The sequence below is a fragment of the Molothrus ater genome, chromosome Z (genome assembly GCF_012460135.2).
Source record: "Molothrus ater isolate BHLD 08-10-18 breed brown headed cowbird chromosome Z, BPBGC_Mater_1.1, whole genome shotgun sequence".
NCBI lineage: Eukaryota > Metazoa > Chordata > Aves > Passeriformes > Icteridae > Molothrus > Molothrus ater.
The window spans coordinates 53546970-53563518 of NC_050511.2; the positions used below are offsets into that span (position 1 = coordinate 53546970).

The following is a 16549-nucleotide window of genomic DNA, read 5'->3' on the forward strand; positions in this document are numbered from 1 at the left end:
GTTATATACCAAATTTCCACTATCTCTGAATGTGACAGAACTGTTTATTATGGGCTCAGATTCTAGGAATCTGATTTGACAATTGATTTATTTTGATGTTATTTTGATGGCAATGCCATTCAAACTGGATTGCAAGTCCACCATACCACAATGCTAGTTGGTCTCCTTTCAGCTTTGTGTTCAATTTTAAAATGCATAGTGTTTAGAATTTATACAAGGTATTTTGGTGTTCTGTAAATCAGACATTAGGCAGCCAAAGCTTTTTTTCTTATGGAATCTCTTACTACCAGGAGTATTCTTTCCTCTACTTCTTTGTGTCTGAGCATTTCATTAAAGAACGTTGTACCTTAGCACACAGAATGAAATGGTGTACCCTAAACAGGCAGATAATCACTAGGACATATGGCAGAGAAGCAATTCAATTCCCAAATATAATTGCTTAGCAAATACCACCAATTTATAGAAATTGTACTCTTTAATGTTATTCTGTGATACTGAATGTTACTATGAAACTGTTAACAATGAGAAATTAATTCAAGAATTCTCTTTTCTTGCTGCTTATAATTGTTTTTGGATAGCCTCATGTCACATCTGATTTTTTCTTGAAAATGGAAGCTCTTCTTAAGGTAAAACAATCTCACAAGTCCAGTTGTTTAATTTACAGAAATAAGGTTGATTCTGCCACCTGGCTTTAGGTATGGGAACTCAGCTCATGAAGAGAACAAAACTGGTATGGTGAGTCTAGTGTTTGACTGGTCTTCAAATCTTCATGTGCAAACTAATATGAATGGAATAAATGTACAAATGTGATGAAGAGGTGGCTGCATAGCAAATACACTAAACTTCTGAAGGCTAACTTGACATCTTGATACATAATTCCTCCTTCAATACAAGCTTTTGTCAGGGTAGCCTTACAGGGGACTCAGCATGAAGTACTCGTGTAACTGCTTCTGTGTGTTAAGAGTGTGTTAGATCCATGCTGTATCGGCAGAGAGAATGGGCTCTCTGTAAGTAGGTTACAAACTCAGCCCCACTTTTGCTAAGTATGGGAATTACTATTCCAAAGATATGTTATCTGTGCTGTCACCAGATTGCAAGCGTGGCATCAGAGCAGGTAATCATAGTGCTGCTTCTCTTTCCAGACAGCTTTGAATTCCTTACATGTGGTGATGAACAATCCTACTAGAATTGGTTTGCTGAATGACTTCCTGTGAAGTGGCTCTGGGAAGAGCATCTTTTAAAAACTGCAGCAGACTGTAATATGCTTTGGCAGGTATGCAGGTGCCTATAAATAGTTATCGTTATGATGAAGTAATGAACTAAGGAGGTTTAAAGATGCTGTAAGCACACAGTTTCTCAATTTCTGCTTTAATTTTGAAAGTCCACTCAGGAGACTGTGAACTGCATTAGCTGTCAGAGGGTTATCTCATCCAAGGAAAGCAATTTTGAGAATTCATAAAATGTGTCTTGGAGTTACTGGTATGTTCAACATAATGAACTTGCCATTTTAATACAAATTCTATCAGCGTCTTCCACTGTTGCATAAACTTAATTACCACTGAGTGTGTAACACTAGTGAATAACAAGTGTTAAATGACACATGCTCAATAATTCATTTGTTAGCACAGTATTGCTTACTGTGAAATGACCTTGATGGGAACAGTCTTACAAGTAACTTCCTTTCTTTTTGCCATATTATTACCTGAAGAAAGATGATAATTCTATTAATATTTCTGCTAATAAACAGAGAAATTGATTTTTAATGAAATGTGAGAATGGGAGATATAGGCTGCTTTTCTTCTATCCTGTTGAGTCCTATCACAGCTTCTTGCAGAGGTGATGATTTTTAGAAACCAAGAACACTACTTGCCAGTAGTGGATCCCAGCTTTGGACTTTGCAAAAAGTGGTCCTGCAGTGTTGAATTTAAATCAATGGGAAAAGTGTTCACCATTTTCTTTCAGCAGTAATACACCAGCCCATTCATGTTATATCATGTTATTTTCATCTGGTGTTTTCATCATTCTGTGTTGTTGCTGGGTGAGTTCAAAACCACATGGCTGCCAGAACTTTTGATTTGTGGCATCTGTGTTTCTGTATGAGAAATCATGTATTTAGGTGCTGCATTCAAGATTCATTACGTGTACTAACCCGTTCGTGTCTCTGCATTAATTTCATTAGTAACTTTGTGAAAAAGTGTAAATTACAGGAGAGTAAGGAGACTTTGCCTGGATTTCCTTTTGAATCCCTGTCATTCTTGGTCCTGCACTAATGTGTTGGTCATGTATTGCACAAGTGTGTCCTCCTGTTTTCCTAGGTGGAAGCAGAAGAATAATTAAGGCTTATAATATAGGGGTAAAATGACTTAATCACACAGAATCAAATTCTTGAGTAAAAAACTGTGACTTAGTAAGGATTTTTTTTAGTATCTTCTCTTTGGTATTCCTTAATCAGCAACCATGCTGTCATGTGATACATGCTTGGTGTTTGAAAACTAATGGATTAATTGCATTCAGTGTGCAAACATCTGCTGCCACTGAAGTGTTGCTTGAAGTAAGTATCTTGGCTCACATTTTGAACAGGGTTGCCCAATGGATAGCTGGTACAAAGGTAAATACTGGTTAGAAGTCTTTAATTTCTGCTAAATTATTAGCGCTGATTTTCCATACAGCTGATTACTTTCCTCCAAATAATAAGAAAATGCATATGCATTTTGGACAGGGACTTGCATAGCATAGCCTTTTTAAAAACCTTTATATTCCTCCCGGTGTCGCTGTTGGCCAGGCTAAAGCCTCCCCGGGGCAGCCTTTTCATTTGCTAGCCAGCTGTGTAGAACACAGACCTCTTTGTCTGAATGCTTTTTATATTCCAGTACATCTGGGACTGCTGCCTCTGAGCTAGTAATTAAATACACTCTATTCTGCAAAAGCTTCAGTTGATTAGTGCAATTGTTATACAAAACATTAACTCCAAAAGCCAAAGGTTAAAATGTTTCAGCCAGGAAGAACAAATGGTTTAATGCCTACTTTACTCAGTATGCTGGTGTTCTCTGGCATTACAGCTCTTTTCCTGCAGCCTGATTTCAAGATGGACTTACAAGGAACAAACAGCTCAAATTAGATCTCTGAATTTCAGAGAAAGGCACATCCTTTCATTACATTAGAGTCTGAAAAGCTGTCAGTGTGTGGCATTTGTGTTTCATGCTTCCCTGACACCCTCCTTACAGGTGTCCCAAACTTCCTTAGCCGTGACAGTGAAGCTAACTAACATCACCTGCTCGCTTACTGAGCAGTCTTACAGAGGTAATGAAATGGCAGCGTGTGAGTTTAAAAATGGGAGATTCAGAAGGAACAGGATAAATATAAGCTCTCTTGCTTCTAAGGATTTTTGGTTAATCCACGAACTGTTACTAAGTGGTATTGCCTCCTGTCTTCTGTGGATTTATAAGATTACTCAGTCACTGGCCTGATTAAACTGACCTATAATAAAACGGCTCAGTCCAATGTGGCAGCTGTACTAGAAATAAGTCTAAAAAGTGTAGCACATGCCTCTCCTTCAGTTGTAGTTTGTCTAACTAAATTTTTTACCACAACGGCTGATATTTTGTTTAACACATGTACCACAAGAAGTGTTCAGGATTTCTGTAGAATCTGAGAATATAAACCTCTTCCTAGCTCCTATTTGACTGTATTCATGTACAACTGTATGTGCTTGTGATTATGTGTGGGAGAGATGGGGGCTATCTGTTTGCCACATTCCTCTTCTCAGTTTGACCTAGATAACAGTTGATTTATGGTGTTGCTTTAAAGCAGAACAAATAGCAGAATAAAGTTATGGTGATGTTTCATGAAACAGTGTAAGTCGAGCTATCCTCTGAAGATTTGCTGTTGTAGTGAGTCCTTGTAGGTTAAAAATCCAGCATGAGGACTTCAGTTTGGCTTAACCAACACTGGCTGCTGTGACTCTGTTTTGCCAGCTTGTTTTCTTCCCTTATTTTTTAGTTAGCTGTGTTACTGATTTATTTATTCATTTTTTCCCCTGCCTGAAATGCTGAAGTGACTCCCTGCAAAGTCTGAAAAGCACCTTAATTTTGCTGGAGAACATGTTGGAAGACACCAACTCATTGTTAGCTGCAGAAAATGAAAAGGCCTTTAAAGTGAGGATGAGGAATTCAAAATCACCAGAAAAATTATGAGATGCTGGTGATGGGGAAGCCAATGTGAAAGTCACAAGCAGGATTCTAGGCAGATAAGACCCAGTACCAGGATTTTAGCTGCTGGATAATACATTTGGAATGCTGGGAAATATCAGACTATTTCAAGTGAGAGGTGGGGCAGAGTGCACAAAATAGGATAAATTGAAAGAGTGTGGTTTTGAATATATAAAAAGATAAGAGAATTACTGTGTGAGGAAAATGCAGGGAAAGGAGCCAGATGTAGTTTAAGCTAACACATATGGTAGATGAGACATAGATAGACATATTCACTAAGGTACAGTATCACCCCAAACCTCCAAATCTGTTCAGAATTCATTGATTGAAGCATGAATCTAACAGGCTGTCAAAACTATCTCTTGCAATTAAGGAAAAAAAACCCACCAAGAAGACAAAGACATCTCAGAAAAGAAGAAACATTATTTCGAAAGTTGTATTCCTCTTAATATGTTCTTTGCTGTAAAAATTGTCCCATTGTCATGAAGCATGCTTTGTGGGAAAAAAACCCAAGCCAAAAAAACACATCAGTCTCTTTGTTCTCTGTTTATAAAAGTCATCTCTGATGTTGCAAACCCTGCATTTCAAATCTCTGTGAGATTTATGACATCCATTGTTTGTCTAAGTACTCTGGCTTGCGTGCTGCTCATATCATTTTCTCTTCCGGCTGTTCACTGCCTTCTTCTTCACAAACAAATACTGAAAGTTCACAGAAAGGGTAACTCTTCCTTGTACTTAGCCTGTGTTATTCCATGCTGTGTTATTCCTATGGGAAACAGTAAATTTGAAGAATACTTTGCACAATTCTTTTTTGAGTTCTTCACAAATTTCCTAATTAAGTGAGAAGATTGTAATTCCTCAGAGTCTTAGCTTGTTTCTTTGGGATTTTTTTGAAACTGGGATAAGACATTGGTATTTTGGAGCCTGCTGAATATGCAAAAGATGAATGATTTTTTTGGTTTTCAATAACTTTCGGCTACACAGAAAACATATTTTGAATTCTGTATTTAAGCTGCTAAGAAAACTTTTTCTGCAATGTGGGTTAGAATGTGGAAGCCATGGTCTTTCACCATTTGCCTGCTGTAAATGGGACCAAGTTCTGTTGCAGAAATATAGCAGATATTATCCAAGTCAAAACAGTTAATTTTGCCCCTTAATGCCTGTAGACTGACATAATAGTCTCTATAGCATCTCGACGAATTTGCTTTAAAAAAAAAAAAATTATCTGTTTTGTCATTCGGTAGCTTCTCATTCCTTGGTACTGAGGGATTAGTTAACTTTTGTTATGGTTCAGTAAATCATGAGAGCAGAGCCAAAAATATTTGTGCTCTTTCTTCTTCTGAATTTGTACTCTTTCTGTTTGCATAATTCTATCTAACTACTCTAGATTTGTATTTTCTGGGGATGGAGAATCTGGATCTACCAGGCCACTTAACTAAAACTCAACATATAAATTTTTGCTCTCTTCCACCCAGGCAAGATGAGTGCAAGCCAACTCACAAAAATCTGGTTCTGAACATTTCCTTTTCAGCTCTTTCCCAGGAGAGTGGCTGCAAAAAGCTGTAATTTTCTCCAATATGCTTTTCTGCTGTCCTACTTGTTCAAGAAAAAAGCTGTCTGTGCTTTTCTGCTGCCTTTCCCTGTGGAAGCCTACATCCACCCAGCTGGGGTTGCCTTCCAATTTCTCATCAGCAGGGCTGACTGCCAGGGGTCAGAGTTACCAAAAAAGGCCTCACACTGCATGAGCCACAAAAATGTGATGTTTTGACTGCAGTATATGCTGACTGCTGGGAGAGAGCAATCCAGGAGCATCTTGGGCTGAGCGGTCTGCTCCTGCCTTCAAGATTTCCAGAGGAATCATTATTGCTCCACAGCCACACAGTGCAGTGACAAATTTCTATATGAAGAGAGTTCCTTTACACAGATGTGGTCAGAGCATTGCAGAGTAAGATTTTGGCTTGTGTGTTGAATCAGAGGCTGACCAGGATCTTGGTTACACTGTTGCCTCATCCTGCTTTTTCCACACAGGGCATGTGCTCCCCTCTGAAACAATGCTGTTCTCTCTGTGGCCCATCAAAAAGTCTGCACCTGTTGCTGTCCCAAAGCATTTGTCAGCCTAATTTGGTAAGTTTCTTTATGCTAGGACAGGGAATCTAACAAAATTTTGCTGCAACTGTTTTCTTTTTTGTCTAGGGATGTGTATGATGGTTCTACTCAACCTTGGCCTAAGCACAGGAAAGTCCTGCTAAAAGGGAAATAGACACCTAAAGCAGCATCTTCCCCATCTGCCCCTAAGATATAAAAGTATTATTCTCATAATTTCCAGTTCCACATTCCTCCACCAAACTGATTACTCAGATGTTCTAATCTGTTTAGCAAAGCTGATGCAGCAAAGGTGATGCAACATGCCTTTGCGATATGGACTTTGCACAAAATAACTCCAGCTGATTTTCCTGGAAGAAAATAAGGGATACTGCACCACAGGTGTACTAGTAGGGATGGGAAGCAGCAGCACATGATCAGTAAGGTAGTGATGGTAGGGTGACAGCAATACTGGTTTGTAAGGAAAGCAGCTGCTGGCAGGTTGGACAACAGTCACAACTGAATTAAGTGCTTAATGGCAGAGGGGACAGACATGCGCAAGAATCTGAAGGGACTTAGGCAGATGAATGACTAAAACCTTAAGGATCAGACACTGCTGATTTTTTAAATTAATTTTTAATCTCAGGAAAGACACCAGAGTTGTGTAGAAGCCTAACTTACTGCTGCTGACAGATCTGGCCCATTGTCTGTGGTCGTGGCTCTCTGGAGAAGCACACAGGCAGAGGACAGGTGTGCAGAGAACTCGCCTCAGGGTTCTTGCCAATATTCTTGCCAAGTTTCCAGTGTTTCTTCACATTACATCGAATACAATTAGAGAAACAATTGAGGAAAAAAAGTTGCAATGTCAGCAAAGCTCCTAAAGCACTATTTTAGGCATTGCTCAACATGCCTGCATTTAATACTAGGCTCTTTTACAGACTCTTATCCTTGTCTCTGGTGGAAAGTTAACTGGTTTTGGATGGGTTACTATTAAGAAGTTCAGCTTTTGGAACCAGGCTACATCTGGTAGAACAACATGGGAAAGGGAGGCAGAGGATGGTCTACAAAGAGAAGAAGGGAGTAGCTAAATACTAGAACTCTCAGTATTCAACTACAAGCAGTCTCATATCCTTAGTCCTACACCTAACACAAATCTTGTACTTTCCTAGTTCAATTAGACTCCAACCCACAAACTGTTTTTGTGGTAGCATTTACTGTGATGGTCAAAGAGTGATTGCAGAATCAGAAATACGTGAAGAGACTTGGAAAAGAAGTGTGGAAGATGTGTTCATACAATCACAAACTTGGTCTTTCACACAGCATTCTTACAGCCATTACTATTGATCAGAGTCTTTAGAAGTGTGACCATTTTCAAGCCAGCTAATGTAGATTATATTGTTTTCTTCATGTGTGTTGTCAGTGGCATCATTTAAACAGTTTTTGGAAAAAACATAGAAGGACATCTCTTCATGTGAGTATCATAAGCCAGTGCTGAGGCATTTAAGTTTCATGATCCATTTGTGAGAGAAGGTCTGTGGATCTTTATATGTGTTGTGGAAACAGCTGTTAGTACAAGCTGACTTTCCTCCCACCTTGCCTTTGTTCTGGAATGAGCCCACGTGTGCACACTGCCATGATAGCAAGCTTTAAGTGCAGGAAGAATTCAGAGCTGGTTTTTGTCCTGCATGCCAGATCCAGCATGTAAGGTTATAATTAAGTTACTCATTACCTTTTCTTCTTGGAGGGAGCCTTTATCCATCTACCTGTAGATAGTGTGAAGAGCTGAGTTTTAATTTAGTACTTGACAGCACATTGGAATGACTTTCCTTTAATCTCCTGCTAAAATGCCTAGTCAGTGGAAAATTACCTTATCAATACCATTAAGTGAGAACAGGAGTTGAAGGAGCCTTTATTGTACAGTCCAAAGTACCTGCATTGCCAAAGACTATAAAATCCTTGTTATAAAGCTTAATGTAGGATGTCACACCTCCAGAACATGATGTAGCCACTACATCATCATGACATGAGCTTGCTGTTTATGTAAAGCCAGGGAAAGGTATCTTTTAAAATTTAAGAACATAATGAACATTTAAGCAGTTTCCTAATGGACTTAGTACAGAAACTGGAAAAATAAAAAAGTCACATAGACAGTAAAATACATCAGTAGAAGCTCTATCCACAGTGGACAAATTTAAAAAAACAATCAGGCGGAAGAGCTATCCAGACTGATCTCATGGAGGCTGGCAGGGCAGGGCAATCTTTTCTACAACAACTGTCTTCAAGAACTTGAACTCATTTCCAAAGTCATTAGCACAGGTGTTTACTTAGTGAACAGACATCCAACTCAGGGTGAACTTTTTGGCACAAATACTGCCCATTGTGGGGAAAATAGATAAAGTGATTCAAGCAAAGCATTTGTCACTTCAGTAGGGGATAACTGGAATATTCTTGTCCATTTTGTAAGTGAGACACAGTCTTGGGAAAGGCTTCACTGACATACCTTTAATTCCTGCTCAAAGTCTATTTGCTAAGGGGCTGCATCCTGACCCCTTGTTTGTAAATTTTAATAGATAAGAAACTAAGTACAGGAGAAAAAAACCTGCTTCTGATTATCATACTAACCCTGCTAGTATCCTCTCATAGCACACTTCTAATCAGTTCCTTCTTGGGATCATCCCTTTGAGGGTACTACAAATAGCAAGTGTGATCACGGTCTTATAGATGCTAGATCTAGGCTTTGTCACCCAAATAATGTGAGATTTAATCCAAGATGAGTAGGCATAGTCTCACTGGCCAGTTTGACTAAATGGAAACTTGAGGGGAAGTAGGTGCCTCCAGGAAGAAGACCAGAAGATCTGAAACAACAACAGTATAAATGAAATGCCTGTATTTTGGACAGGATTAGTGACAGGCATGACAACATTCCATGACGCTCAGGGAATAAACTCTCACACATGTTGTGGATTTACTGTAGATTGTACGTTGTTTTATTGTTTGCATTTGACTGATTTTTTGTTAAAATCCAGGCTGGGTTGTGATAAACAGGGAGTAACTTTAGATGCATTTAAATGAAATTTACTGACATACATTTTTGTGGCTGTTCAGTGAAAAACAGGATATTATGAGGCTCTACATTCATAAAATGATACTACACCGATTTTAAAACCCAAGAAGGCAAAAAACCCATCTCTTTTGTAAAGTCTCATTACATGCAACCATGTTTAGCAGAACGGTCCACTGGGTTCAAACCATAAACCTAGAAGCGTCAAATGAGATGAGTCAATTTTCCCTCTTGAGCAAATTTGCCTGTCAGACTCAGATAGTCTCACCAGGGAAACTGAAAAGCAGGTGCTGGTAAAATCCTTTCAAATGACATTATTCCTCTGTTGTTTATAGAAGCATACACACAGGCACTGAACACAAAAAGAACTGTTTGCTCTGTGTCACTGTTTGCTCAGTTTTCTGTCTAAACAGCCAGCTTTTTCTGATCATTACTACATGTCACACCTGCTCTGTAAATGCAAAATCTCCTATGTATTTGGTAATAACACTTCACTAGCAATAGCCTGAACCAGCTGAGCAATAGCCTGCAAAGGCCTGGATATCAGCAACCCGGATATTTCTTTATCATTTGTCAACTGACTATGAGGTGGAAACATGGAAATGAAAGTGCAGATGTAGGAGGAAGCAGAAAGCATTACCACACACCTGTACAAAGGTTCACATGCAAGAAGTTAATAATATTAAATTCAGATATACTCAGACAAAAACACATGCAAAACTGTTTGTCTTTCCTGCAAATGCTAATGGGACCTACTACTGTTGAGAGGGAGGCTTTCAGCTGATCATACTTCCCGCCTAGAGTGCTAGCTGCATCCTTCACACCAACAGCACTGTAAACTTCATACCTTGATACCTTGACAGAAAACTAATTCAACAACCCCTCAATCCAAATAGCCATTACAAATCCTCATTACTTTTTTCACTAACCACAACTAGAGAAAGCAAAAGTGATGTGTCCCTCTTGCCTTCCACCTTCAACTCAAAGCATCTTCCCAGAACCTGGCACTATCAATCACTAGTCCTGCATGGCTGGCAGAACTCAGCTGTTTTTCTTGTTTGTTTTTCTTCTTTGTTTTCAGCCTCTGTGCTGTCAAGGACAAAAGGTAGACAAAGCTGGAAAAAGAAACACACAAGAAATTTTAAAACCATCTTTTAAAAGCAGATATGCAGCAAATTATGAATGATTGTTACTAAGAGTGTGTGCTAAGAATTTTGTGTGCATTTTTGACTTCCCTAAAGTCACACATCTTTCCCATCTACTTCTGCAAACTTGCGCTTTAGCCAAAAGGCAAAGCCCCTCCTTGTTGCCTTTGTATGCACTACCTGCCACAGATACTGGAATAAGTCTCCTTGCTCTTTAACAGACTCCCAGCCTTGGGAGCAGCAGCTTTTCCTTGCCTATCCCTGCTACTAGTTCTTCTCTCCCAAACACTGGGGCAAACCCCCTCCATCCCAAGTCTAAAAGCCTAAATCACAGGATTTAAATCACTCCACTCCCTTCTAAGCTTTCTCCATGTGGGGCCTTGCAAGGCTCCCTGGGGTACCTGAACACTGCATGCTCCCCACCTATGCCCTGATACCTGAAGAGCGTGACATCCTCGTCCTCCCTCTAGGAAAAGGGGGAGTGAGGGTAGCACCAGAGGGGCAGGGTAGGGGACCCACAGAACTGCACCACTGCGCTCAAGTGGCTGCTGTGACTGAATTGTCACAATCCAATCCTTTCTCTGGAGCCCAGCTCACTTTCCTGCGTTAGAAGAACAGTTACACCTTTGTGCAGACTCACCACCCCTGGCATGCTGCTGCAGCAGGCAGAAGGGCACACACCTACCTCTGATTGCTCATTCCATACAGTAATTATTGTGTTCCATATGGCTAATGATAAGGCCTTAGCCTGCCTGATTCACTTAAGGCACCTATCAAATATTATGTTCCCTGTTCTCTTATAGAAAAGCACAGACTTGACAATGTAAGGTAATTAAAAGGCTAACTCAGTTCAGCTGCTGGATATAACCAAGTCTTCTTGTAGTTCCTTTGATAAAAGAGACTCATGGCATCAATTTTTCAACCACAGAGCTAGAGACTCCTGATACAGAATTAAAGGGAGGGAACAAGGTAGAGGATGAGGTGAGAGTCCAAAACATTACATAAGCTGTGCAACTGTAGTGGAAAGTAGGGGGAAAAAACCAAACTTTTTTCAACAGTTTTCTTGTGAAGCTGAGTTTTCCAATAAAGTCACAATAGCTGAGGAAGCAAAAGCAGGTATTTTATTAGGGAGAACAGTCAAATCTCAATTTCTTACATACTGTACTCATGTGGAATCTTGAGCCAGGCAGGCATGTTAGAGCCTGCAGAGCCCTCAAAGCTGCCTTGGCATTCTGATACCCATCCAATATCCTCCAAGGAGGAAACTTGAGAAACATGGGGAATTTGAGAAAACTATTAACATGTCCCCAAAACTCTGGGGGCCGAATTTGCTCTTACTGCTGTCACTGAGATCCAGAAAGAAGTCACACACAATGGAGTCAGAGGAAGGACTGAAGCAGGATGCAGTTCCTAACCCCTTGTGTTGAGTGCTGGGTTTTGCACAAACTGTACCATGAAGTATGAGCCTCATGAACATCACACTTGACTAAAACTGATGGATGGACTTAGGTTCATCCAAATTACAGTACTGAGTCACTGGTTTTAAAAAAGTTTGTTTAAACAAAGTAGGTACATTTCACAGAAATGGTTATAAAATGCATAGCATATTATAAAGAGTACTATTACTTCACAGATAGTAGTTATTCTACTAAATATTGCTTTTTAAAAACTAATGAGCCTGCTTGGTGAATCAGAAAGCTAAAAATCCCCATCTTAGGCACTCTGGGAAAAAAACAGTATGTGATACAATGAAGCAGGTGTCCACTTTTTCATTCACTCTACTGATTGTTTGTATTGCTGCACCATTAATTTGCCAGTTCTCATTATGTGGAAATATCCAGTCCCTGGAGTCACATACCAAGACCAGACTTCCATTTAATGGACTACAAATTGCACTTGCTCAGCCAACCAAAACCGCATGAACTCCAAGGAAAGCTGACTGAGGATCTTCACACTGACTAACTTAAAGGACAGAGACCACATGAGTGGACAGAAAACAAACAGTTTTTCTAAGTTGTGCAGGTGTGTCACACCCATATTGCTATTCATAAGCAACTTGATTGCAAATTGGCAAGTCCATACAGATTTCAGGCTTGACTTCAATGGAACCTGAATGCCCAGCAGAAACAGACCTTACCCTCAGTGGTGATACCATGCCACAAAAAGTGGACTTGAGCTTTTTTACAGTGCTGGAGAACTGAGCAGACCTCAAACATTTGTGACAGCATAACCAAACACAGAGGCATCTGTTTTCATCAGGGTGCAGAGAAGTAAGTAAAAATGAAGAGCACAGCACCAATCTATAATCACAGCTAAAACAGATACCTGCTCATTCACACAACACTTCAGTACATGAATCATGACTGACATTCTTCACGTCTATACTTGTATGACAATAGGCATAAAGTAAATGTTGAGGTAAAAGGATATGCACAAGGTTTGCACTGGTGAAAGCAACTCTAAAATCAAGCAAGCTATAAAATCCATTAATTCACACACAACAGAGAAAGAAAAATCCCCACATTTTTAAAACATAGATACATGTAGACCAAACCATATATGTTTGCAAAATATATAGATACATGCTGAAGAATCATCTGACTTTTTTGCATTATGACATGAGCTTTACAGTAGTTTAAGCTTGGCTTGGACTGAAAATAAAGAAGCTTGAACTCCGGCCAGCAGAGCTCCTTTGGAACAGTTTGTCAAGACAGAAGAATGAGGTCTGAAGCAGTCCAAGAACATTGATGTTTCATTCACCATCTTCAAGTAGTTTTTGTAAGTTGTTCTGTATCTTAGAAAAAGAGAGGGAAAGAAAGAGTTGTGAGGCAAGAAGTGTTACACTGCATTTTAAATTAAAAAAAAAAAAATATCAAGACATACTCTTCAATACACTCTGTCTGCATGTTAATTCTGTCACACCTTTTCATACCTCTGGTATTCCTGTTAAATGCTTCCCTTATTGTAAGTGTAATAAAAGTGCATCAAATGTAACACCTAGACAATCAACCAGCAAGTTTCATATAATGAATATCCTCTGAAATTTTCTCCTATAGATTGTCTCCACCATTAGTCATAAGATAGAAATAAAAACCAGAGCTAGAAGCAATGGGACAAGAAAATGAATTATTTTCACCTTGATCAAAATCCAGTAAAAGCCTCAAACTTCCAAGTCATAGCTCTATGGCTAAATGGATAATTCAAATAGTTTTTTAACAGCTTCAGCCATGATATGTGCACAGTACAGTCTTGTAACCATTAGCAGACATGTCCCATTTAACAGATTCAGTGAACTGATTGTGGACTATTTTCCTTTAGCTGCAATGAAAGTAATGTCAGCCAGCTGCATCCTCCAGAATAATTTGAACAGATCTATTTTTACACAGCCTAATTATCCACTTTTCATCTCCTTGTCCTTAAAAGCAGAGAGGAGGGAATAGAGTGGGTCACATCCCCAGACACACACATTCTCAGTATCTCAGTATCTTAGTAACTTGCTGGCACTGGTTACAGATATAGTCACAGCTACTTTCAGGCTTTAATTTGAGGAGCCACTGTACTTCCTGTTCAAAGATACCACTTTTCAGTCCTACGTCATGATTTCCATCCCAGATGCACACCTTTCTCAAGAAGGACATTTTGAGGAAAGGGAAACACTAAGAAGACCTAATTTTATGAGAGTTGCTTAACATGTAAACAGGAATTTCCTTTTAGCTTGGTAAGTTAGTGTAAGGGAATGAGTAATATTAGGCCACATTTTCCCTCCCACAATTTAATGCTTTATCCTTTGATAGACACGCTGCATTTTAACAAGCTGCTAAATGCAATTAAAAGCCAAGTTAGCAGAATTGTGCTAAACAATGGCAGTTCCTTGACTCCAAGTATGAAGGAGAACTTGTAAAAATCACAAGGTCACACTGAAAAAGTCATTGCTACATATTCGTGCATTAACCAATTTTTAACTGCAGAGTAATTTTTAGTTTTTAATCTAGATAATCTCAGTGCTCCAGTTTACAGTGATGTAGTCACAGGGAAAGTAAGGGAAGACATGACAAGTTATACTAGAACATGTATGCTACCTTTGCTGCTGCAGCCACTTTTCACTAAGGCATATGAAACTGGTAAACAACTGCAGCAACTTTGCTCAGAGAACAAAAAGCTGTTAGATTTCTAACCATTGCTCATCTAGATTAGAACAGGATGTGGCAATATGCAGGTACAGGCAATTCTGATTTGGCTTGTATGCAGAGCACCTCATCACCCTGAATATCTGGCAGATAAAGGTAAATCTTTAAGGCTCCAATCCTGTAGACACTAAACAAAGAAAGCAAGACACTAAGCAAAAAATGCACACCACTTAAGACTCTAATTCAGGACAGAAGGTCACTTCTCTGGGAACAGCTGAATGACCTAACCATCCAGCTGTCCATTACTGTCTCCAAGCAGAGACTATATAAGGGAGTGGGACAATGCCCAGCCTTGCTGCAGAGGGCTGGCCAGCTTCCCACTGAAATGAGGTCTCCTATGAACCATCTTGCCAGCCTGTCCCAGACAGCCAGAAAGCAGTAACCTCTTAAATGACCTAATTTGGCTGAAGACTGTATCTGATAACCATCTGGTTACCAGAGCATTTTTCCTTTGTATTCACGCTGTTATTATCCAGAAAATACAGAGGGGTTAAGCCAGCATTACTCTATATTTCCGTAGCCAAGAGGGTGACGATGTGGGGGAAGAAACCCATTTTTGGCACTATTTCTAAAACCTATGCCATACATGTAAACAGTGATATTTTATATTCTTAGCTTTATGCTATTTGAAAAATTTGGTTTGGGGGAAAAAAGGCATTGAAAGACTTTGGCACAGACTCAGTTTTAGAAACAGAGGCAAAAATATCCCATGTGACTTAAGCACAAAGGAATTCAAGTAACTTTTGGTTTTGTTCCACTAGTGCTTTTATCATGTTCTGCCTGTGTATGTGTACCCAACATACAGCATTTCACCCACCTGTACTGGGCGAATTTGTCAAGGTTTGGGGGCAGGTGGGGCAAGGTCTGCAGGGGCAGCAGCAGTGTGCCAGGGCCAGGGGCTGCCCTGTGCTGGACACAACTATTCCAACAGCATCCAGCAGACCCACCCCATGGCACAGCCACAAGAGCAGTGGAGTCTCTGGTAAAGTGTTTTGGAAAGGTGAAAAACACCAAATAAGGAAATAAGGTCTGCACACCCACTTGTTTTGCATAGGCTTCCAATTTAAGTCACCAAATATGTTTAGTTTTCCAATTACAGATGGTAAAAAGCAAGGGTCAGGTATAGGGAACTGCACAACAGGTGCAGCAGCATTTGCGCTACTGGAATAAAACAAGCAGATCTCAGCCACTCTGTGTGAAGTAGCTGACTGCATATGTAAGCAAGCGCCACTTTTCTTAATCAAAACTCCAAAAAAGCCCCCAACAGGAAAAATTAATCAAATACCAATAAAGGTTGATTTTAAAATCCTTAGCCCTGATGGACTAAAAAGAAAAAAAAAGAAAAAAAAAAGTTGAGATCACTACATAATGCAATAATCACCCTGAAGTGTCTGCCTCAGGGACACTTGGCCTGGTTATAAGCTTCGATTTAAGGCAAACCTTTTACACATGCCAATGTTTATACTAGGGTTATTTTATAGTCTGAAAATTAGTCCTTTGTCTAGGAAAACATGCCACCTTTTGGTATCAAATTTGGGGTAACTTCACACTTTTCAAGATACAGGATCATAGAAACACAGCAAGAACCTGATTGGTCTATCAGCATTTGCATTATATCATACAATGTTACCTTTTCCAATTTTCTAAGATTAGCAGTTAACTCATCACAAAGGGCATCGGCATTAATTTGCAGGTGAGATCCCAAATCTTGGTGCACTTGATGCCTGTCAAATAGAATGAAAAAGTTAAGTATGACAGACTCAAAAAATAAGGAAAACAGAACTGGACACATACGTAGATGGCAACAGTGCCAAAATTGTAAACTGTACTAGTTTACAGAAATCTCATTCTCCAGAAGTTTGGATA

The 16549-nt window shown here is 39.5% G+C and overlaps 1 protein-coding gene across 1 annotated transcript in view; it reads right to left on the reverse strand.

Annotated features, from left to right (window-relative positions):
* Window positions 1-9254: 9254 nt before the first annotated feature.
* Window positions 9255-16549, reverse strand: part of GRAMD2B (GRAM domain containing 2B) — a 33347-nt gene continuing 26052 nt past the window's right edge. The window contains exons 13-14 of the mRNA XM_036403810.2: window positions 16314-16407; window positions 9255-13290 (exon numbers count right to left, since the gene is read on the reverse strand). Coding sequence (XP_036259703.1) covers window positions 13249-13290; window positions 16314-16407 — 136 coding nt within the window. The 3' untranslated portion in view covers window positions 9255-13248. The remainder of the gene's footprint in view (window positions 13291-16313; window positions 16408-16549) is intronic.